The 24,428-nt window shown below is 33.6% G+C and overlaps 2 protein-coding genes and 1 long non-coding RNA gene across 3 annotated transcripts; 1 reads left to right on the top strand and 2 right to left on the bottom strand.

The window, feature by feature from the left end:
* Nucleotides 1–4,552: 4,552 nt before the first annotated feature.
* LOC131042551 (probable protein phosphatase 2C 30) lies at nt 4,553–6,919 on the bottom strand. The gene is made up of 3 exons (XM_057975868.2): nt 6,881–6,919; nt 4,828–5,007; nt 4,553–4,717 (listed from the first exon to the last, which is right to left on the bottom strand). The coding sequence occupies exons 1-3, from the start codon at nt 6,917–6,919 to the stop codon at nt 4,553–4,555; spliced, it is 384 nt and encodes a 127-aa protein (XP_057831851.2).
* Nucleotides 6,920–10,964: 4,045 nt separating this feature from the next.
* On the top strand, nt 10,965–11,972 carry LOC131042555 (uncharacterized). The gene is made up of 2 exons (XR_009372452.1): nt 10,965–11,343; nt 11,642–11,972. It is a non-coding gene; the product is annotated as an uncharacterized LOC131042555 (long non-coding RNA).
* Nucleotides 11,973–14,544: 2,572 nt separating this feature from the next.
* Nucleotides 14,545–15,648, bottom strand: LOC131042550 (uncharacterized). The gene has a single exon (XM_057975867.2). The coding sequence runs from the start codon at nt 15,646–15,648 to the stop codon at nt 14,545–14,547; it is 1,104 nt and encodes a 367-aa protein (XP_057831850.2).
* Nucleotides 15,649–24,428: the final 8,780 nt, after the last annotated feature.

The following is a 24,428-nucleotide window of genomic DNA, read 5'->3' as shown; positions in this document are numbered from 1 at the left end:
CAAAGGATAAAGGTAAGAAAAAGTTCAAACCTGTTTTCTTTAATTGTCTAAAGGAAGGACATACTGCTAATGTGTGTAGAAATAATTCCTATAATAACTTTCCTTATTTCTTAAACGACAAGCCTAGATCGAATAGATTCAATGGAAACTATTATGCATGCAACAAGTTTGGGCATAGAGCATTTGAATGCAGGTCTGTTATACACAACACTGGAAGATATCCTCAAAGGAGTCAAGGAGCTTTTCCTGAATCTTCTGAGAACCAGAATCCAAACCGGTATAATGCCTATGACCATGAGTCAGGTGGTGGTGGCTATCAATCGACAACCGATTGCAAAGCAACCTGTATGATCTGTCATGGTAGAGGTCACACTGCTGCAACATGCAGAAGGAAGAATGGAAACATGAAGAATGGACCTTGGAGAGCACCTGGAATGGTTTACTATCATTACAACAAACCGGGTCACACTGCTGGAATCTACAGGATGAGAAAGAACATATCAGATGATATACCGGTCACTCCGGAAGGAAGGATTGATGTTGAAACTGTTCAAGCAGATATGAAAAAAACCTGGAAAAGGAAACCAGAAGAAGTGTCACAAGAAGAACCGGTTTCTGCACCTGGTGTGGAAATCTCTGAATCGGCAAACTAAGCTTCTGAAAGACTTAGGGGGAGCGAATCGGTGAAATATTTTGAACCCTCGGTTTACACTGGTAAAAGACCTTAACCGGTTTGCGTTACCTGTCAATCGACAAAAGACTAAAAACAGTAAAAGGCAAAATTAGGGTTTATGCCCTAATGGTGGAGCATTTATTATGGTAGGTGAAGAATTTGTTTAAAAGGGATTTTCAAGTCATTTTCACTCATCAATTTGCGAGCGAAGAAATTCTCAAGTGCAGAGCAACCAAAGGCGATTTGTTTTGCGATTTAGAGAGATTTCAAAAACATTGAAGTAGAATCCGGAGAAAATATCAATCAGTCAAGTGAAGAACACTAAGCGATGTTCCAAGCGATCGAAGTGGCGTGTTGCTAGCTATGGTGTTAAAGCCTGAAATCTCAATTCGCGAAGGTATTTTTCAAATTTCTTTGTTTGTCATGGCTTCTGCTTTGCACTCCAATTCAAGTGCACGTATTGATTCAACAAATTTCATACAAAGGAAGATGAAATACAATGCTCTATCCCAGATACCTGCTAGTGTTATAGTTGAGGAAGGAATTTCATATTATATTGATTGTAAAATTGAAGACCTAGGATCCCTAATGATCCATTCATAGTTAGGTTTATTTTGTGGAGATGATAAGAAGATCAAGCCTGAATACAACATCCTGGAAAAGAAGAAACTTCACAATGTGGTCTATTTTCTTGAAGAATTCATAGAAGATCACATCCGCATCATCCTAAGCAGAGTGCATGGTGACAAAATATATCTTGAGCAGACACATGACATCACACCGGAAGCGATTCATGTCGTCACCCGTTTCTGTAACGTTGGAGAAGTGCCAGCCCTAAGAAAAGTTATTAAGACAGAAATGACCAAGCTCACCAATTCTATGAGCGACCAACGGGGAATGACTGTCAATACCATCAAGGACGATGTGGTCAAGTATGCTTGTATGGTGATAGGATACCAGACGTTCTATGCTAGCAAAATCAACTATGTCCCTGCTGCTACGGTGAATGCCGCCTATAGAATGATCAAGGAAGATGCCTCATTTGATCGGTGTACCTGTCTGCAAAAACAACTTCTATTGAACTTAAAGTCCATCAAAAAGGATAGTGCCTTAATATTCAGGTTTGGACAACTTTTGGTCGGCCTATTTTTCTACTTTCAAGGCTATTTCCTGAGAGTCGGTGATATTCAATGGTCTGCTGACCAACCGGTCACCAAACAAATCAAAGAAAGTCTTCAAGCTGTGGGAACCGGATCTCCAGAAGTCTTGAATAAATACTTTGATGAATTCAAGCGGAAGATGAGCCAGAGGGTGAGAATAGTTGGAGACATTGTTAAGAAATATGAAGAGGACGTCTGCTTTACCATAAAATTAGATGAGTACATAATGGAGGCGGTGGAGCCCAGACAGAAGGAAGTAGAACCGATGGGATATGAGGTGATGTATGACATGCTAGATGGGTATGCCTCTACCCTACTTGCCTCACCTCTTGATCCTAAGAAGAAGAGAACCAACACATACTTGGAAAGGATTAAATCGATTGAAGAACCTTCAGTGAAGAAGGGAAAGGTAGTGCCATTGGTATTGGCACCGGTTACTTCAGCAAGTCCTAAAGTGACCAAGCGGTCACCGACCAAGAAGAAACCGGAAGATGCACCGGCCAAGGTTTTTGAAAGAAAGCGGAGGAGCAAGATCAACTCACCAAATTCTGAGGATACAGAACCTGAAGTGCAGCCTAAGAAGACTAGGCAAACCAGGAAGAATCAAAGACAACTGGCAATGAACCTGCCTCATCTGCATCGATAAATATTGATATATCTTCTTACAAACCATTGACACATTGTCAAAGGACTATCAAGAACATAAGAAGAAAATTGCTTAGTGACTTGAAAGAATGTTTTGATGATTTCAATGACAATGAGAAAGAGGAAGTTGAACAGGAAGTCATTCAATATTTATGTATTAATGACCGGTCGCCATCACAAATTAAATTTGTGACACCAGATTCTTTATATAATTCTTTAGATAATAAATGGTGCATTGCCATAGAAAAAAAACATAAAATAAGAGAGGAAATATTTGCACAATATTTTCCTGATGTGTCAAATTCAGAACTTTATGAAGTTATGGATAAATACAAAGGCCTCTTCTTCATGAGAAGAAGGAAACTCTTGTTACTAGAAGGGAAAGTTCCTGAAGTGGTAAAAGATACTCACTCTCATGCCCAAGCCGCTCTGAGATTGCACCAAGTGTCTGAAGCCAACAAGAAGGTTGAGCAAGAACTGGAAACCGAAAAACTGATGAGGTATATGATAGTAAAGGAGAACTAGTCACTGAACAAATGGACTCTATTGACGTTGATGCTTTGGATGGTGCAAATATCACTCTAGATGCACCAAAGGAAAAGGCTGATAAAGAGAGAGTGGACAAGGAAAAACTGGAAAAAGAAAAGGCAAAAAAGGAGAAACAGGACAAAGAAAAGGCTGACAAAGAGAAGAAGAAATAGGAGGAAGAGGAGAAGAGAAAAGAAGAAGAGAAGAAGAAAAAGGAAGAGGAGAAGAGAAAAGAAGAAGAAAAGAAGAAACAAGAAGAGGTAAAGAGAAAAGAGGAAGAGAAAAGGAAAAAGGAAGAAGAGAAAAGGAAACAGGAAGGGGAGAAGAAGAAAGAAGAAGAAAAATAGAAAGAAGAAGACAGAAAGAAGGAAGAAGAGAAGAGAAAGAAAGAAGAAGAGGAGCAAAAGAAGGCAGAAGAGGAAAAGCTAAGAGCCAAAGAGAAGGAGGAAGCAGCAAAGAGCACACAAGTGGAGACCCCAAAGGCAACCGGTGGTCAAGCCAAACCGGCTGACATCACCAGTCCTATTGACCTCCAATCTGCAAATGAATCGAAGCTACTACAAAGCATTAAGCTTGCCCAAGAGCGACTGGAAGCAATAAGGAGGAAGAAGGAGCAAGATGTTATTCAAATTGCGGTTGAAACTCTTACCAGTTTGATTCCCGATACCAACCTCCCCAGTACCGATTCCTCTCTGGCACAACTGAAACTTTTATGCGCGGTCGTAGAGGACCAGGTACAATGCCTAGAAGATGCGGCTAAAGCTAACGCACAGAAGAAGCATCACAAGGCACTAAACACTGCCTTAGTGAAGAAATTAAACAAGCTCCGGTGTGAACTTCAGAAAGAGCAGAAAGACATAAGAGATGCTATGGATGAGGGGAAATTACTGCTCAGTAAGATAAGCCAACCCCATCTATTTTGTGATGATGTGCTTGCTTAGAAGGAAAAACTGCAATCTGATTTGCAGGCCTATATAAGCACCCTTCACATCCAAATTTAATTACCTCTACTCTATGTTTTAGGTCTAGCCTGCGAATTAAGTTTGCACTCAGGATACAAAGGAAAAAGAAAAGTTGGCAGTGTTCCAATGAGCTATTTGATCTAAAAAGGATATTTTTTATTCCTCCATTTGGTTAGCATTAAACATATCAGATAGGTTAGAAGACCAAATGCAGGGCCGCCTCTTCTTAAATCAATGTGGCAGCTGCAACACTAAGAAATATTGTTTTATACATGGAGATTAGAACTGTTGGAAGAAAAAGTGCAAAACAGCATTATTGAATCAGTTGGTTTCTTCTTGTTGTACAAAAGTAGGTTCTTGGTATCTTCCATAAAACAAAATAAGGGAAGATGAATGCATCCAGACTGAATTGTTAATGGTGAATTGTATACAGAATTTTGGAATTTCCTGGCTTCTGTTGCTTTGTTTTTCTTTTCATCCTGTGTTTTTGACGAACAATTTCAGCTTTAATACTTCCCTCGCTTCATTATCCACAATTTAGTCCATTCTCTTACAGAAATACCGAAGTTGTACTATCATCACACTTAATGTCGTCTAGAGATCCTCTGGCTACTGACAGCTCTACAAAAGGCCAAACTGGAATTCTCTACTAATAACTCTTCTGCTTTCACATGCTCAAAAGGTTCAACACTTGGCTTCTCCCCTATACAGGAAGGTCTGGCAACGTCTACTGCCTCTTGATTGGTGACCTGAAAAATACAGAAAAATATCGTGAGCTAATTGCTATAGCAGAAAAATTTATAAGGTTTCTAACAAAAATCCCTATGAAAATGTTGTATTCAAGTGCTGGAAAACATACCTTATCCAATAGGCCATCTGATGCCATAATTAAAAACTTGCAATCAGATTCAATTTCAGTCTTTTTGGTGTGTGGTTCAGCAAAAGTATAATCTTTCATGTGTAAATTGCCTATTTCCCTCGATATAGCTAATATTCGTTGGACTTGCCAAAGTCCATGGCGGCAATCAACATATCCTCCCTGCAAGAGGAATTAACAATAATTATAATTTAACAAATATAAAGTAGGGCTTAAGAAAAATTTGCCAAAACAATTTCCAATGTCATAAGCAGTTTAGAGTCAAGTACACAACGAGATTCACATGTGACAAGAAGTAGAGCATGCATATTATTGCTGCATCCACAAAGTTCAAAACCTTGATCTCACTTGGAACTGTTATTTCGTAATTGCTCTTTTACAAGCTTTTTAGGACCACAAACATTACAAAGTCACTGACAAAAGTGGCTAGCTGTGTATTTCAACGGTCTTATAGATTGCTCAAATTTTGAATCCAGTAGATTTTAGAAAAGCAAGATGGGTCTAAAATACCATTCTTCTCTGTGTAGTAATCATGACCTATTTTGGCAATCAACCTCTGACATTTAGAGGCACTGATTTAGTTAGAATTAGTTTGGGCCTTATCATATAACTGGTGTTGCATGCAAAGTGAGTTGTCATGTCTTCTCACTGAAGTGATGTTTTCTTACCTTGATTTAAACACTGCAAGGCAATTTTAACTGGAAATTCAAAACAAAAAAATTTCATTACTTTTGTATGCATTTACCTTGTAATTTATAATTTTAGAAGAATCTAGGCCCCAATACAGACATTGACACATAGTTGTGCTTTTTTACTTCGTTGTTATCTTCTGCTCCTGATTTTTGATTTTTGAAGCTTCTGATTGAAATATAAATTGGTCATAATTATTACAAACCATAATCCTAAACTGTATCTTAATGAGAAATGTAATTATCACCGCTAGAAGCAATTATGCCACTATACATGAAAGGGGTGTTATCTAATTATAGCTTTGTCTTCTTGTAATCTTGTCAGTTGCCTACCTTTTAATTTGATTCTTGATTATTAGGTGTACAATAATTTTACTTGAACAGTGAAAATGTATTTTCCCTTATAAACAAGTTTGAGAGGTTTTGGGGATCCTCAAAGCCTTGTCCTTTCAAGGAAATTTTTCTGCCCGTCTCTAAAATCAATGGAAGTTTAATTCATGTATTGAGGTGGATGAAAAAGATGAATTCTAGCCACGTTATTAATGAGCTGTTTCTATTATTGTTATTCACAATGATAGTTAGCTTGCAAATATTTCTTTATAGAAAGTGCATTTGCACTATTAATGACATTTCTAATCAATGCTCTGTCACTGGAGCTATTTATTTCGTGCCTAATTTATCTAGTGAAGATGCAGAGAAATGTGTGGACATGCACCCAATAATGCCTCTTTTCTCTTGAATGTACAGTTGCCTTATTTGCCTTATTTTGCTGCAGCCAAAAATTATTACATACAATTCTGTAAAATGTATTAAAAAAAAGAACCACTTTGCCTTGGCTTTGGCTTTAATTAATGATTTAGATAGTGCATATAAAATATCATTTCCTTTTACATAATCTGCTAATCATCTCTGCAAGCCCTTTTTACATATACTTACATGATGTATATAGCTTATATAATGCACGTATTATCCCCCTTATGCATGATTCTTTCAAAGGAAAAGTTTCTGAAGGTAACAAAAAAAAATGTAAGGGAAGTGTTGAGAAGGCTTGCGACTCTGCTAGATAAATCTCTAACCTTACTAAGTCAATCCAACCAAACTATGAAGTAAAATAAAGAGTCTGCAGCTAACTCAAATTTTTGAGAAAATTATTTCCCTGTTCTATAATTGCCACTGCTTGTGGGTATCATTTAAACATCTTATTCAAACCAAATCATTTAGCAAAATTTCAGCTTGCTGATCTTATCTCTGTTTTTTAAAAATATTGCAAAAGAGAAGCATTGTAAGAAAGCATAATGGAATGAGAATCACAACCCAGTATATTGTGTCGAGCATTAAGAGCAAACCAAAGCAGTCCATGCTGTCTTCTGTAATGCCTTCACCATGAAACAAGAAATGATGCAACAATAAAATGCAAGGGGAAATTTTTTTATTTTTTTGGGCCATGACTATCGTCATCTGGTTAGGAATTATCCAGACTTTATTTGCACATTGTAATGTCCCCTTCTGGGATTTACCATACTTTAATCCTGAAACAACAATTTTGACTTAAAATGAGAGTTGCAATACATTAATAAACATAGTTCTATCAAAACTGAACACATTTCGTTATAACATTTAACTTAAAATTCTGAGAACAATTTGGAAAACACAACTTATCTTGATAGCTTTTCCTTAAACAAACTGCTTCTTAACAAAACTTCACTGTAAATCTAGTATAAGTCTGCAACAATACTTTCGTCTTAAATCTGTTATACATTCTTTATAAATCAGCCACAATGCCTCATAGAAATCTGTTATGAACTCCTCACATTCTTCTCGATAAATCTGAAATAATGATCTCATACTTTTCTGTATTAATTCTGCAACCCATCTCCTGATTAGTGTTCCGCAGTGCATATATTTTTGCCTATTAAAACACATACCATATATTCCAACACACCCCCACTTTCTAACTTGAATCCTTCTCTTCCATTAATATATTTCAAGTGTCTCTTAATGAAAGGAGGTAAACCATTTATATTATCTTTGTGAAAAGGTTCGTAACCTTTCACAAATTAATTGTTGTTTCCTTTTTATAAACATTACTATTTTTATGATAACTCTCGTTTATTTACTGCTTTATTAACATGCATCATTTAATCATTACCACATTGTGTTTATTGATTAGAATATTAAACTATCCCTTCACAAATTGTATTTCTGCACTGAGCCCTTTTCAATGTGAATCGTAACTACTAAATAAACCGCCACCTTAAGCCAGTTGTCATTGCAGTATCGGATTAATATTTGTTTGAGTTGCTAATACTGAGATCCTTAATTACAAATCAGTTCGTTTGAATCATAAACTCTGCAAGTCGCTTTCCTCCATGTAGTCGGCATACAATGCATATGATCGTCCTCCTTACTTGATGTTGATTGCTGTCTTAATATACTTACATCTTTGTTTTACAATTAATCGCTGTTACTTACATAAGGCGTTGCTTCCAATTGTGATCACTACCAATGATCACTATGACCGTAATTGTTTCCCTTAAGCGATATCTCAGACTTTAATTACTGTCTTTGTTGATCGTTGCCTTGCCTTATAATGAATCGTTCCTTATTTTATTTTGTTTGTTGCTATCTTGGAGATTTGTTGTTTAGATGTAACCAACCGAGTTGCCTTGAGAAGGCCACTGCTCGATAGAGCGATCCAAGTATGGAAGAGAAGTAAGAAAGGAAATAATCCCCTCACAATGTTAACATGACTCACCATAATGTTTGCGCTCAACAATTATATCGGTCGGTTATCACCAACCTAATCTCCCTGTAGAACTTTATCGCTTATCATGATTGCTGACTGGTTACTGTGACATCTTATATTAAGCACTTCACCCATGGATATCACCAAGAACAAAGATGTTACTGCTTGGAACTTAAGAACAGTTCTGATCTGATCTGATGGATGGCTCTTCATCATAATTATCGCATTTGAAATATGTGTTGTCTTCATATCTATAATCTTTATTAATTATAGTCTCATATTTAATGAGAGTATCTTAATTGTTTCCTTCGTCATATATCTTTGTAAGAGTTCATTTGTGCCTTGTATCATCTATAAAGATAATACAAGGAAGTCTCCTTTAGTTGTTTTGTTCTAGAGTTCTAGCATATGGATGGGGACATCACACACATACTTATAGAACTATGTTAAAGACTACTCCAAGATCTTGCTTAAATAGTTTGTTAGCATATAACTCGTTTTCTTTAGTTGACAATGTACTTATCCTGGAGAAAATTTCACATATGCAGAAATACTGCAAAATGTTGCCTCCAGACTAATTTCCAAAATTTGGCTTGGTTGAACGTATGAAAGATTTACTTATTATTGGTTTTGAAAGCTTTTGTCTATCAAGACAATGATATTTATTTAAACCTATGTTACCAGGAGATGCGTCTCCTACCCTTGAGATGCGTACCAGAGATCTCTGGTACCGGAAATGTCTCCAGAAACTTCCTGATGCACAGACTATTTAGATTGGCTATGGTACGAGCAGTATAAGCAATTTTAATTTCAACTTTTTTTCAATTTTAAATTTACCATTAAACTTTACCACTGTTCTTGTTTTCAAAGTTCTATGTCATAATATTTTTTAAAAATTATTAAATTATATTTAGAAAAATAGCGTCTCGAAGTACCCGTCTTCTATTTTAGAAAATTAGCCATACCCCTGTCTCCTATTTTAGAAATTTAGCCATACCCCTCTTTCACATATTTGAAAATTAGCCGTACCCCCATCTCCCGGTAACCTTGATTTAAACCTTCACTATACCGACTTCTTGAGCACTGTCTCCACCATGAAACAAAGAGGATGGAACAATAAAACACAAGGGCTGAACAGAGAATCCTAAGGGAAAACTTTTTGACTGTTTTGAGCCATGACTATAACCATCCTTGGTTACCTTGTTTAGAATTGTTCAGAACTTAATTTTCACATACTCCAACAATGTGAAAGGCTACTACATAATTCTATCAAATGTTGGTTCTAGACTAATTTCCACAATTTGGTTTGGTTAAGAAAATGAGAGTTTTAAGTATTATTGGTACATATCCCTATGGGTTCACAACAATATTGAATTCTAAGCTTTGATTTTGCAAAGGTCATGTGAGCTTTATCAATTGTTTTTATTAGCTTACGAGATTCATGGCCAACTTTTTTAGCCTTAACTAAACCATATTTTAACAGTTTGATCAAACATTGAAAAGAAGAAATTTTAAATTTGCATCAACATTTTTTTTCACTCCCACAGGATTCAACTGTGCAGCAGAGGTTACATTGTATAACGCTTAACATGAAGCTCTGGCAGTTAACAGAAATTTGAAATGGAATTCAAGGATTGAATCCTTGAGTATATTAAGGTACCACATAAGCTTTGAGTTTCCTCAGACAAGTGGAATTCTAGTAATTCAGCCCTAGATGCTAGAAACCCAACCACAGAAACTTGCAAATTATGATGATATTAAGTAAAACTATAATTATTACATTACATACGTAGATTTACTGTCTGCAAACAAATCTACCAAGTATCGTTTTGATGTAGTATTGACATTTGTATCAACCTATTAAACAGCAGAAAGTGACTTCGGTGACCCAGTTCCACACCATGCTTTGGCTCGGTATTCCTAGCTTTCTCGTCAATTAGTATCATCTATTTTATATTTGTTGAAATTTCAGATGAGAAAAAATAGGCAAGTTTGCAGGAAAGATTAACGAAAGCCTACCCCAGCAGAATGTTTTTATATGAGACGAACCAAATCTAATCTCTGTATCTGCTTTTTCAATCAATTAATAGTAAACGAAAGGTGGATCTAAAAATGTTGGGTTTTGAGGGATACCAAAGATTTCACGACTGAGATGAGATTTCATTCGAATATCTCCATCTAATGCAAATCAAAAAAAAAAAATTCAGGTGCATAGTGATTGCATAAAATCGAACTCAATGAGATCATGACAAGTGACTTACCTCAAGATTCTGCACAGCTGTGCCCTGCTATCAACTATGCCCTGCACAAGATGAAAAAAATGAGCAGAGTTTGTAGGAAAATTCCATGGAACCCCACCACAGCAGAACTGTTTTTTAAGGAGAAGAACCACAACGAATCTTTATACTGCTTGCCAATTCACCTTTCTAAACTCTTTCGAGTGTGCTTTAATGCATGCGAAGCAAAACATTCTATTTTTTGTATTATTCCTTTTTGAAACATAATGTCAAGTTTATTATAAATTCCGTATGAATCCCTCCTCAAACATGACACCAAGCTTTGTTGTAAACTTTTGATACTTGTTTATTAATAAAATTTCATGCTAATTTCATTGGTATTTTGCTATCAATAGATGTGAGCTGCACTCATGTTTACCATCTCAATTGCTGTTAAATTGCAGGTTGCAGACTTAATTAAAAATGGAGAAAGATTTGTCTTTTCTACAAGACAGAGAAACACGTTGGAAGACTGGTGGAGAATTAACGTCCTCGTTGGAATCTCTTTATAATAAATATTGTGATGAGCTTGATGAAGCGAAGAGTGCATTATCTACGACTCTTATCAGAAAATGAGAAATTGGCAAAAAGAAACAAGGAGCTAGAGGAGCTTCTAAAGCTAGATGAGGTGCGTACAATAGTCACGGAAAGGAAGAAGAATGTAATGAAGTACGGAAGCAGCAACAGCAAGAGCATGCACAAGTGCCTTCACAACTTTCTAGAAAGAGAAAGTATGATCTTAGAAGGAGAAAGTACGATGTTAAATGATAACGAGAAATTTTAACAGGTATTATTCAGTTTTGTAATATATCTGATCAAAACAATTTTTAATGATAAAAAAATAGTTTCTATAAATTAGTGCATTATGTTCATATATTTAATTCAATTAGATTATTATCTTAATTATGAGCTGATTTTTTTATAGTTGGATTTGTCCTTTTTGTCATATTCAACAAAATGAATATTTGATTTTTTCATGGTAGCAATTTCCTCTTGAGTTTTTATTTTAGAATTATATTGAAATGGAATTGTAAAAAAGTTGACATTTGTTATGAACTCATGTCATTTATATTTATTTTTTATAGGTTGGATGCAAGTTGTAAAAGCGAGGGTTACCTACGTATTCGAGTAGATTTAATTTCATTTTTGAAAATCTGAATTGTTAAATTGTGGTGGTTGTAGTTAAAATTATGCATTTTAACTGTTTTTAAAATGACATACATATTCTTAAAGTTATATGATTTGCATTCAAATACAATATAAAAAAATAGGAAAATAAAATTCAATCTTCATTCAAGACAAGAAGTATAGTCAGTTTTAGCTTCCAACAAGTAGCCAAGGCAAATAGTTTTCCAAAGAATATATACCATAATTTTGTAATTGCATCATGTTATTGAAAAGAAGCTTGGTGGATAATCTCTTTCACTATAATGACCTAAAGAACTAAAACTTATTTCTATGAAGCCCAAAGAACTAAAATTTATTCTCTATACAAATGATTTTACTTCAGGGATTTCGTTTTCAATCAAGTGAGTATAGTGACATTCTAGTTGGATGTGAGGACTTGAATTTTCATTTAGACCTTGGATTTTGCACTTAATTATCAGCCTTTAGAATAACTTACTTTTATAGTGATTAATGGATTGAATTAAAACACCTTGTATAAGTCATAGTTGTTAGCATCCCCTTTGGAGAATCACCTAGGTAGTAACATTGGCACTGGGATCAATGTTGAGAAAATGGTATTTTGTAAGCAAAATACAACATCCTAGCTTGTAGATATTCTAAAAGGAAAGATTGTGAAAAATAAAGTTTGTAATAATTAATGATTTGTATTTAACATTAAGTAGTAGATAAATGTGTTGAGTTAATGTTTATTAGGTTATTTAGTGTGAAATTATATATGCAAGATACTTTTATTAAGATCAGATTTTTATGAGTACAGTAATTAATTTATTTTTTATTCTGTGTGTGTGTGCGTGTGTGTTGTTTTTCTAGGATTTGATGGTTTCATGAGGTACCTTATGCAAACCAAAACAACCCAAATAGAAACAATGTGTGTGTGTTTGTGTTCTCAGAATTTAATGGTTTCATTAGGTACTTTAAGCAAACCAAAACATCCCAAATAGAAACAAGAAATATACACATCAGTTACCATCATGCATCTACCAATGTGCTACTTTTAACCAAGATGTCATCTTTTCCATGTTGAGAGGAACCATCTTTTACATATTTTTTCATTATCATGTCTTATCTATACATGATTGTAACATGCTTACTCATTTTCTAAATTATTATTTTTAATTATTACACTATTAATTTCTCTTCCTAGTATCATTTATTTATCCATTATTACTAGTCACTATTCTATTTCCTATGAAATTATATTCTCCCCTTTCTACTTGGTTGACCCGCTAATGCAAATTTGGATTAACCAGGGCTGCATTCATAATAACAATCTATTCATTTTCTTGTTGATTGAGAACACTGTGAGTCCCAAAACAAGTTAGAATATGAATCTCACAAAACAATGAAATAGAATGTGGGCTTATTTTATAGTGCTTTTAAATGGAATCTTCTATGGTGCTAACTTTATGACATTTATTCTCTTGAGGCATTTCAATGAAACTAGAAGCAAACATCACTTAAAGGATATTTTAAACCTCTACAATTTTGGTGGTTAAAATGTGAAATTGATAAGGGTAACTGCTGTTCGCAAAAAGAAGGCTATTTAGATTTTGATTTAATTGTAAAGGGGAGGGTTTTAATTGAAATTGTAATAGAAAGCTGAGTTTGATTTTGGTATTGGACAATTTGGGGATTTTGTGCCCTAGATTTATGTGATATATTATATGTTTTCTGTATTTCTTGTACATTGAATTTATTCTACTTATGAGCTTTTAAAAAATTGTTGTGTTGGTGAAAGGTTATTTTTTATTTAAATTTATAACTTTATTTATCAATGCATTCGAAAAAATGAGAATCAATTGTAATTAATTAGAATTCTATTATTTTGGGTGATTTAAGTGTTTTGTTGGCAAATTTTTAGAAAAAAAAAACATATTTTTCTAGAACTTTGAAGTATATTTCTTTACTTGGGAAAAACTGTTGATGTCTCTATATGAGAGTATTTAAATTAGCATACTTGTATTTAAAAAAAATCTAAGTAAGATACGCTGAGAGATATCAAACTATGGAAATATTTAATATTCATATGAAACAGTTGAATATATCATTTAGAGTGTTTTACGGAAATTGTAGAATGTAATTATATAAATTTTTTGTTTTAAAGCAATTATGACTTAAAAAAAGTGAAGCATGCATAGATAAAGTACAAGGTGTTAGGGAAAATAGAAGAAATTGGAACAAAATTTCAAATGTTTTCTATATTAATAAGCAGGAAAACAAGGTTGTTGTTCCTATAAACAACAACCCAAAGGATATAAAGTTAACATTAAAAACAATAGCAACAAAAAGAGATATTATATCAATTATCTTCTAAAAACTTTAATCCGTCTTCTTCGGCCTTTCACTTTGCAAGTTGTCTACCGATTTTTATTTTTTCATAACGCTCATATGTGAATGGTGGAATTATTCTGAGGCCTTCTAAAGATTTTACTCGAGACACTGCTACAAATATCAATTCTGTATATGAAAATATTTATGTGCATGCTTGCATATTTTGCTGATGTGGATCTTGTCTAGGATTCCATGCATGAACAATAGAATGAAAATAAGTCTCAACATTTTTCTTCTGCTCCTCATTTGACCAATCAATGTTGTCCATATTTGGTGCTCCATGCATCCAAAGGAACCCATGCACATGCAGTGACCCCCTATGTTGCCATTTGTATCTAGTCTAGTAATCTTTAACATTCATTCCTTTTTCTAAAATTTCTTTTATGAATATCGAATGTCTTAAGTGCAGGTAGTGTGCAACAATATAAGGATAGTCTATAACATTTTGTCTTCGCCAAATTTGAGCTTCTCATGGAGTCCTTGGTGGTGTTCCTGGCATTAATGCGTGCAAGTCAAGCCAATACATGTCTGCAACGCTCAATGTAAAGAATATAGTAGGAGAGCCAATTTGATGAAGCATGTCTATCAATTTCGCATGCCAATGAGCCCAATATGACCTTGTACCCCTGAGTTTGTTTCCAAATCGCATTGTCTTATAAGCTAAATGAGAGTGAGGTGTGTTTTCCATATGCTGACGCAACTCATTAATGGTGATTGTCATGTCTTGAAAACTTCTTTTCACAAATACTGTAGATGAATTTTGTGCACGATGTCTCATTATCATATTCATCATAAAATATTTGAATCTTGAATGTTGACCAAAACGATGATCTTTATACCTCAATAGATGTTTCACAAATTCATGCAAATGCACTCGCCTCATTCGAGGTTCTAACCAGTCACACCATCCATCAGGAAACAATGTTGGGAATGCCATATCAAGTAATCCTAATGTGACATACTCATTTATAAGAGATGCGTCGATTCTTGGCCAATCAATCAATTTTGTTGGATTTGCATTAGAAATATTAACCCATGCATGGATCAATTCCATCTCTTTGCGAATAGTAGGAGGTGTCGAAGCCATTGATGTTGTGTGCTCAATTATATTACCTTCATCTGTCTCCATCATTGGACCTACAAATATGATTTCATTTGCTTCTAAACCAAATTCCATGTGCACTATTTTCAATTTGTTGAAAATATTTTCATCACAATCTCTTGATAGATTGTTGAGAGCATTTTCATCAATTCTAACATCAAAGTAAAACTTGTCATGCTCTACTTTACACTTAAGTGCTTTATACACACGGTCTCTATTAACTGTAAAATTATAATTGGTGCCACGTTGATCCCTTCTTCGAACAACAATGATTGACAAATGATTTATTGTATGTGGCAAAATTTGTGAAACATGTTCAACGTTTTGTGGGAAACTTATCGTGTGTCTTTTGCATCTATATTGACCACCAATTGCATGTGTAACTTGTAGTATCGGGTTGACACGTGCAATCAACATTTCTTCTACTTGAGTTAGTTTTGAAAGCTCCTTTGGTTGTGGCTCAGGATCCATATTATTTGAAGCTAAAAATCTATGAATACCTCTCTCTTGTCGACATCTAGTGTAGATAAGACCTTAAGAGGTGCGAGATACTTTGATTCCTATATAACATTCTTGACAAATATAACAAATGCCTCACAATCTTAAGCTATCCAATTGATGTCAAAATTATAGTTGAAATCTTTTGAAATTAGCTTCAAACATTCCATTTTGGTTTTGTATGTTTTCAACATTTCTTTGTATAGTTGGATTATTTTCCATTGGAGTTGCATTAGATGACTGATTGTGTGTCCCACTTGATTGTAGATCAAGTTGATATCTTTCTTCTCTCTTGAAATGAGAAATCTCTCTAGATGTTCGTTGATGAATATTTCTAATCATATTTTATTCATCTCTATTTTGATTTTCTAATTCTTGTACTGTTATATCTGCCCTTCTTTTAGCATTTATTTGTCTTTTAGCTTCATTTTGTCTTATTCTTTGTTCTTCCCTTTCAACTTCCGTCATTTGTTCTCATTGTTGTCTTTGATATTTTCTTTGATACTATCTATGCTATTCTCTTTTATATTGTCTTTTTTTTTACTCTAATTCAAAATTCAATCTTGGTCGCACCATAGCTGTAAAAAAATCACATTTGACATAAATTAATTGTGTTATTCTTGGAGCATTGTTATAGAGAAGAAGCTTGGACTTGGTAAATTATAGTGGAGGAATGGCAAACCTATTTTTGTTTTATAGCAACTGAATTTTGCATACAACAATATTGAAAAAGGAAGATTCAAAATAGTAGATAATTATAGATGACTATTGAATATGAAATATGTAACGCCCTACCAGAGATAAAAGTAAATCACTAGATAAGAGTGCAACTAATTTTTTTTTTTTTAAACTTAATAAGTTTAATGATACATTGAGTTAACATAAGTTAGATTACACAACGGAAGACTTAACTTAACACCTAAAGGGTTTCCCAACTTGGTTAACTAGGTTTACCACTGACATCGCTAACAAGAATTAATCCAATTAAGTTGATTAAACTTAATAACATAATTACACTTAATCTATGGTTAACTCGTCTAATAGTCTTAATTATAGAAAACATGCTTAAGTTCATTGATTAAGAATCTAACCATTACATTACATCTAATATTCAAATGAAACATATGCATTACATTAAATTTTCATACATGCATTGTTTGCATCATAAGGTAGAAATTACATTGCATTCCAATAATCACTAAGTGACAAAATCATATAATGTTTACATCACAATTTACATCTTGCCATGAAGGCATACAATTTAATAATTACAACCAACCATAAAAGGTCCATGATATACAAAGAATGATCCATAACAAATGAGATTCAACTGGATAACAAAATGCTCGAATCCAAGCTCAGCTAGAACACCTGTGAAGCCAACTCCCACAAGAAGGGACAAACACACCCGATGGAAAGTGGCACTACCACTCGACCATGTGGTTCCAAAAAGAACCACCCCACCATGCTAGGAGATAGGAATAATACCCACTAGCAACCTATAGGTATGCACACACACATGGTCGAAATCACAACATCGGAAATAATCACATGAAGTAAAACTCGCAGAACATGACTCCACATCAAAATCATTGAAATCAACAAGACTACATACTAGTGACCATAAGGGAAGAGTGTCATCACATAGCTTGGTATGGTTACCCTGGCAGGCCTCCATAGGTCCCGACCCCCATCTTGGGTTACCTTGGTAACCTCTCCCGAACCTCTGGCCCCATCCAAGTCTCATGTGGACCCAAACAATTCTTTCATGAAGACAAGGTTGTTGGTTTGCCATTCCAGGCTTTCTCACTGCATCTTGAGTCTATACTAGCACTCAACCATGAGCGAGGTAAAATTATCTTACTTAATGTTTCATCTACCAAGTCCCCTAATAAATTATTTAGTTGTCACTTACTTAAGCAAACTTTCGATGGGTTACCCTACTTACCACTTTTGGCATGGCCCCCAATCGAAAGCCACTCTCCCTTATGACACTTAACCAAAAACCAAACGAATTCCCAAAATCAAGGTATACACATGAAATTGTACACGGAGTTTAATACAACAGAAAACCACCTGGCCAAACAAGCCCTTATACAATGTTAACCAATTGACAATTCCTTGACTCAAGACATGAACAACCATGAAGACCACCACATGGCAACATCTAACAATCTGACCAAGGACTTGCAGTTCGAAAATAAATGTGAATATAGTAATTAAACACGCATCTTCACTAATCTAAATTGAAAATAATTTCCCATTTCATTTAATGTACAAGTCAACCAAGATTTTCTAGTTCATCTAAATTTAAAAATGCAACATTCAAAAATCACCATTACACAATAAACTAAACACCAAAACTTCATTTATATAATTATACATATTTTCTAATACATATAAAAATATAAATTAATTTATATATTTATATATTTATTCTACTAATATTTATATTTCTCCAAAATAAAAATATTATATAATTTCCAACAATAACTATTTTCTTTTTCCACTTTCAAAATTCTACACCACATAATCTATATTTTTTTAACCACTAATTATAAAATATATATATATATATATATATATATATATATATATATATATATATATATATAAAATAAACTTTATTGAATAAAATAATAATAAAACAAAATTAAAAATAAAAACTTTAAATTATAACCACCATGCACAACCCCTTAGAAAGGGGAGGAGGTGGCTTGGGGTCCATGACGTGGTCCCCCACCACAACCCATGGTTGTGGGGAACCACGACATGGTCCCAGCCATGGTGCCCCTCCCATGGGGTACGTGGTGGCTAGTCCACCACGTAAACCCCAAACAAAACAATTTTTTAAAATATTTTATTTATATATATGTGTGTATATATATTTAATAAAAAATTTAAAACAAATTTACCAGCAAACATATAGAAAACTTAGAAAATATACACTCAAAAATTTTCTGAGTCAAAATAATAACAATAAAATTAAATTTTTCATCTTCTTTTTTTTAAAACACAAACCCCAAATACCAGTATACTCAAAAAAAAAATTCTGAGTCAAATAAACAGAGGAAGGATAAGTTTTTTTAAACCATTTCCACTTCCAGGCAACCAAATTTGGGCAAATTTTGCCAGCATAACCCCATATTGCCAGCATAACCCCATACAGGGGTGAAATTCAACCAATTTCAAACTTTCCCCAAGTTAAAACACAATATATAACTAATTTTCTATTTTATAAACAAATGGAAAACTTAAAAAATGAAATCTTTTCCAAAAACACAGTGAACAACCATTCACAAATTCAACTTGAGACCAATTTTTTTTAACAAAGAAGAAATGATTAGGGAAAAGATAAGAAACTAAAGGGGTTTAAATTCCAAATTTAAATGCTATCTTTCCCTTTCCATCAAAACTAAAATGAGTTTGCAACCAAATGAATTCAAACACACAAAGATTTTCTTCAAATCAATAAACTTGGAAAATAGAGGTTTTACAACACCAACCTTAATAAGCTATCCTGGAAGATAATCTGAGAAGAGCTAAATCTTGCAACTGAACAAATTCCTCAACCAAAAATGAAGACCAAATTTCCAACCAAAAACTTCTCTATGTCTTCCCATGAAAAACACAGATAAATAGAAAAATTTTAACCTAAAAGTCTATTCTAGGTAAAAATTATTTCTAACCAATCAAAACTTTTCTCATAAAGTGCATTTCCAAAAATGCATTTCTCCTCAAAATTTAATTTTTCCAATTTAATTAAAAAACCAAAATTTCCATTTCCAAAAAGCCAATGAGGGAGATATTTTATTTTCCAATTTTCGTTTAATCCTTTTTTCAAAAATGCATATACATGATTTAATTTCACAATTTAAAATAACAATTAATCAAATTCCCTAATTTAATGAATTGAACCAATTGGTTTAACAATTTATAAATACTAAGGGGTTCCAATTAATTTTATTCCTTTTATTTAAATATACAAATAAAACACATTAACTAATTTAAACACTTTAAGATTTAATAGTTAATTTCACAAACGCATAACATGCAACTCAAGTAACCCAGATAAACACATGACCTGCATACCAGACATAGGGAACTGACAGACGACTGATGATGCTCACTTTGAGCAAGGCTAGGGTTAAAATGTAGGGCCTTACAATTATCTCCTCCACTTCCATCGGGTCAATAAGGTATGCTTAGACCTGTGAAGCCAGGTGGAGACGATACCATGTACCTACACGGTACTTGTACCTACAATTCCCTGCATCAACGAACTACATATGCATATATATACAACCACAGTAAACACATCAGTGAAGGAGAATCGTGATGTTCCCTGTCTCACCGAAGTGAGTGAAGGAAAATCATCTTCTCGCACCCCATACACTCACAAACATGAAACATGTATTTAACATCTCACACTCATAAAATAAATGTTTTAGTCCATGTCAATAATCCAATATAATAACATCTAACCATCAATAAAGAAATATTGCATGAACAACATACATTGCAACTCAAATTAAAGCATACCACATTATAACATAATGTCTAAGTAAAATATCACAATATACTCTATCCATTAATATCCATTGAAAAGTCAACTGAAGTCAAAACATGAATCTAAAAAGTTTGATCGAGGGAGGGGTACTACAAAATATTTTTATATAACAAATTTAACCATGTACATACATGAAAAGTAAAGTAATAAAACTAAATTAAATGTATTGTTTTTAGAGTATTGTTGTAGAGAAAAAGATTGAAGTTGCAAAATTAAAGTGGAAGAATGGTAAACCTATTTATATTTGATAGCAATTGCATTTTGCATACAAGAAAATTGCAAAAAGGAAGATTCATAATAGAAGTTAATTTAGATTACTATCAAAGACCAAGATAACATTTGTAATAGAGGCACCATAGCTATAAGAAAAAACATAGTTGACATAAATTAGATGTATTGGTTTTAGAGTATTCTTGTAGTCAAGAAGTTTGGACTTGGAAAATTAAAGTGGAAGAATGGTAAACATATTTATATTTGATAGCAATTGCATTTTGCATACATGAAAATTGCAAAAAAGAAAATTCAAAATAGAAGTTAATTTAGATTAGTATCAAAGACCAATATAAAATAGGTAATATAATAAATTTGATGATGTATACATGAAATAAAAAGTTAAAACTAAATAGACTCAGTTTGCTTTGTATCTAGCACTTTTTGATTATCAAGACTCCTCAAAGGGCAAGATGAGATTATAGGATAGTAGAAAATGAATTAATACATATAAAAATTTGACACAATAAATTTTAAATTTGAAAATTAAACATGTTGAAAAAAAAACATCAATTGCAATTATGGAAGTTACACCATGAAAGAAAACCTATGGCATTGCACATTGTTTAAAATGATGAAACAATTATACATCTTATGTGATATTAAACATTCATATATTTGAATACCTCATCACATTTACTATTAAAAACAAGGTAAAGTGTCTATTGCATCGATCAATCGTGAAGAAATCAAATCAACAAAATCAGACATATCCAATGAGTTAATTTCAAATGTTTGGAAACCTAGGTAACAAGATATGCATTGGAGCAATTTAATGAAATAAAACTTAGAACTTAGCAATTGGATCTAATAAAGCTCTGCTTTCAACTGAATAATCAATTTTTTCTGTTTTGATGACAGTGCACTTAATCCTTTGTTCATCATTATAGGTCTCTTTGTTCATCATCATTATAGGACCTTTTGTATAATTTCGCCAAACTTGGCATCTTCTAGGTCTTCATGCTCCAATTTGTGTAATTCCTTTGTTGTAATACCCATAATTTCTTATGTTGCTTCTTTAAAAGTTGTAACGTAAGTGAAACCAATATAGTCTAGCACTTTGCATTGAAGCATATATTTATAATCACATTCAGGAATATTCCTATCGCATCTTCCACAATACCAATTACCATTTCCATTATTGGTAACCTTCTTTTTGCATATCCTACTTCCAATCTTCAAGGGGCAAGTTGTGTAAAAAAAATTGTCACCTCTATGAAAGATAGGGTAGCTTTAATTATCGTCCAATAAGGTTTATCAAATTTACCCTATTCGTCATCTTCAATTTCAGCAATACTTTTTGCCATTCTAGCTTGGATTGAAGATGAGGTTTCCTTTGTAATAGAATGAGAATTGAGATTGTTTCCTTTTGTATCAAACCGAGATCTGAATTGCTTTGACTCTAGAAGATCTGGATTTATAAGAAGTTGGGTTGTGGTAATTGTTCCCAAAGATTTTCCTCCAAAATCACTAATCCGTGCAACCTTTATAGCTAGAATGGGGAAAGTTATTGAATTGCATATTTCTTGTAGTTGTTAGCTTTCCTTATGTAGAAATCACCCCACATTGTTAACTCCACCATACAATCTGGCATGCCTTTCAACTGAATAGTTCTCTCAATTTGGGTGGCATTCTTTCTAAATATTATGCTTACTGGATCGGTTGATAAAACAACACCAATGATATCAACCATAGAATTGCTTTTCATGTTCTCAAGTTCACTTATTGGTGTAAAATGGAATTGTTGTTTTGGTATTAAGTTGTCTTCCTCCAAACACAATTCAACTATTGAATTACTTTCTAGCAAAATTTCCCAGTCATTCTTTAAATGGTTGAAATTCTTTTGTGTAGGTATGAGTCTCCCTTTCAAAATGGTAAACACTCTCCCAATTTCTATGTGATCATAAAATTGTTCTGCAACGACATTAAAACTTGTTACTCTTATTTTTCCACCATCATAATCTATCAAGTCAAAACTGAAAACTTTTCCATTTCCTTTGGTGTTGTTAAAATGGTGAAGTGGACCCTTTATAGTGACTCTGGCCTTTATTGTCCATCTGTTTTGGTGTGGATTCAATGCTACAATAGGAGTGATTCTTGTAGGTGTAGACACCTAAAACTAGCACAACTAATTAAATGGATTTTATTCATTTAATCATCACTTAATCACCTATTAATTAAAGATTTAATTAATATCCCTATTCTTCTAATTGACCTTTTTAATTAAATTAAGATTTAATTAATAGCCCCTTCTTCTATCTAAACCATTTAATTAAATTCATTTTTAATTAAATACCCCCCCTCTAGCCATTTTAATTAAATTCATGTTTAATTAAAAATATTCAGTTATCCCCTTTCTCATTTTAATTAAATCTACATTTAATTAAAATCCCCTTTGCATTTAAATAAATCTAAATTTATTTGTAAATACCCCACTTGCAAAATCATACAAATGCAAGTTGCATCCCTTTTGACTAAATTAAATTATTTTAATTTAACTGAAAATCTTATTTTCCCTCACCCATTTGCAAAATCCTACATATCCCACTTGCCTCCTAATCATCTTTCTAGAACCTATCTAATCCCTTCATTATCCTAATTAATCCATTTGGTTTCTTCCTAGGTTTCTCACACATGTGTGAGCACATATCCCCCTTCTCCCAAGGTGGGACCACATTGACTTTTCACCTTCTCCCCCTTGTGACACTTTTCATAAGGCTAAGCTTGCAAATCTGGGACCACATTGATCCTCACCCTCTCCTCCTTGTGACATTTGTCACAAGGCTAAGCCTTTCAACTTGGGACCACATTCCTCCTTTAATCTTGACCCTTGATTGGTAATCAATCTTGGCCATTTGTTCCTAAGCCTTCAACTCTATGAGATGAGCCCTTGTCTCATATCCAATATCCATCTTCATTTGCATCCAATCTATAGCTAAATTATTTTGTGCGGGTTACTAAGGATCTCCATTGTATTCTCTTAGCATTGTTAGATCATCTTAGTTGCATTATAGCATAGATTTCATCATGTTTTAGTAGATAATGCTATCTTAATCTCATACTAATCTTCTCATTTTAGAAGCATATCTAGTTTCATATCTATTTGTCAATATTCACTAAGATCTTAGTTGCATACCATTTAGATCTTAGAATCATACATATCTCTCATTCTTTAGGTAGTCATCCTAGGGATCAAGTGCTCTTCCAAGCTGAGAGCCACCTTGATTTGAAGGATCCTTGGAGATAGAGGAACATGAGACGCATTTGGGGTTTTTGATTTTGAAGCTAACTTAGTTTACTTTCTATTTGGGATTTCTAACTCTAACATAATATTTCATGTGTGTGTTGTTTGTTGTTTTCTTATCTTGCACGTTGATTCCACAATTTAGAGCTCGTATTACGACAAGGGAGGAGCATCAACGTCAAACAACAACAAAGGAGCCTGTATCAATCACATATACGAAAACACCATAAATCACATATCGGCATATGAAAATCAAGTAAATGTCATAAAGATCAAAGATAAACAAGAATATGCACTGGTAAATGTGACAACAAGGGCTCAGAAATATGTCTTGAAGGGGAGCACATCAAAAGCAACGACTATCCCCAAGACTCAGTACAACTTGGTCGATCAAATACGAAGGACACCCACTCAGGTATCAATACTCGAGTTGCTTAAACTCTCACCAAAGCATAAGGATATCTTGGAGCATGCTCTTGTTGAAACAACAGTGCCAAATGATCTAGATGTCAATCTGTTCCAAGCCATGGTGGCACATATGACAGTGCCACACCACATATCCTTTTCTGAACATGATGATGTCTCCTTGAGTCATCCGCATAACACCCCACTCCATATTGAAGTCCTAGTCTATAAACATTGGGTGAAAAGAGTGCTACTAAATGAAGG

This window comes from Cryptomeria japonica, chromosome 5 (assembly GCF_030272615.1).
Source record: "Cryptomeria japonica chromosome 5, Sugi_1.0, whole genome shotgun sequence".
Lineage (NCBI taxonomy): Eukaryota > Viridiplantae > Streptophyta > Pinopsida > Cupressales > Cupressaceae > Cryptomeria > Cryptomeria japonica.
The sequence above is the reverse complement of the archived record's forward strand: the minus strand, read 5'-3'. Positions and strand labels throughout refer to the sequence as shown.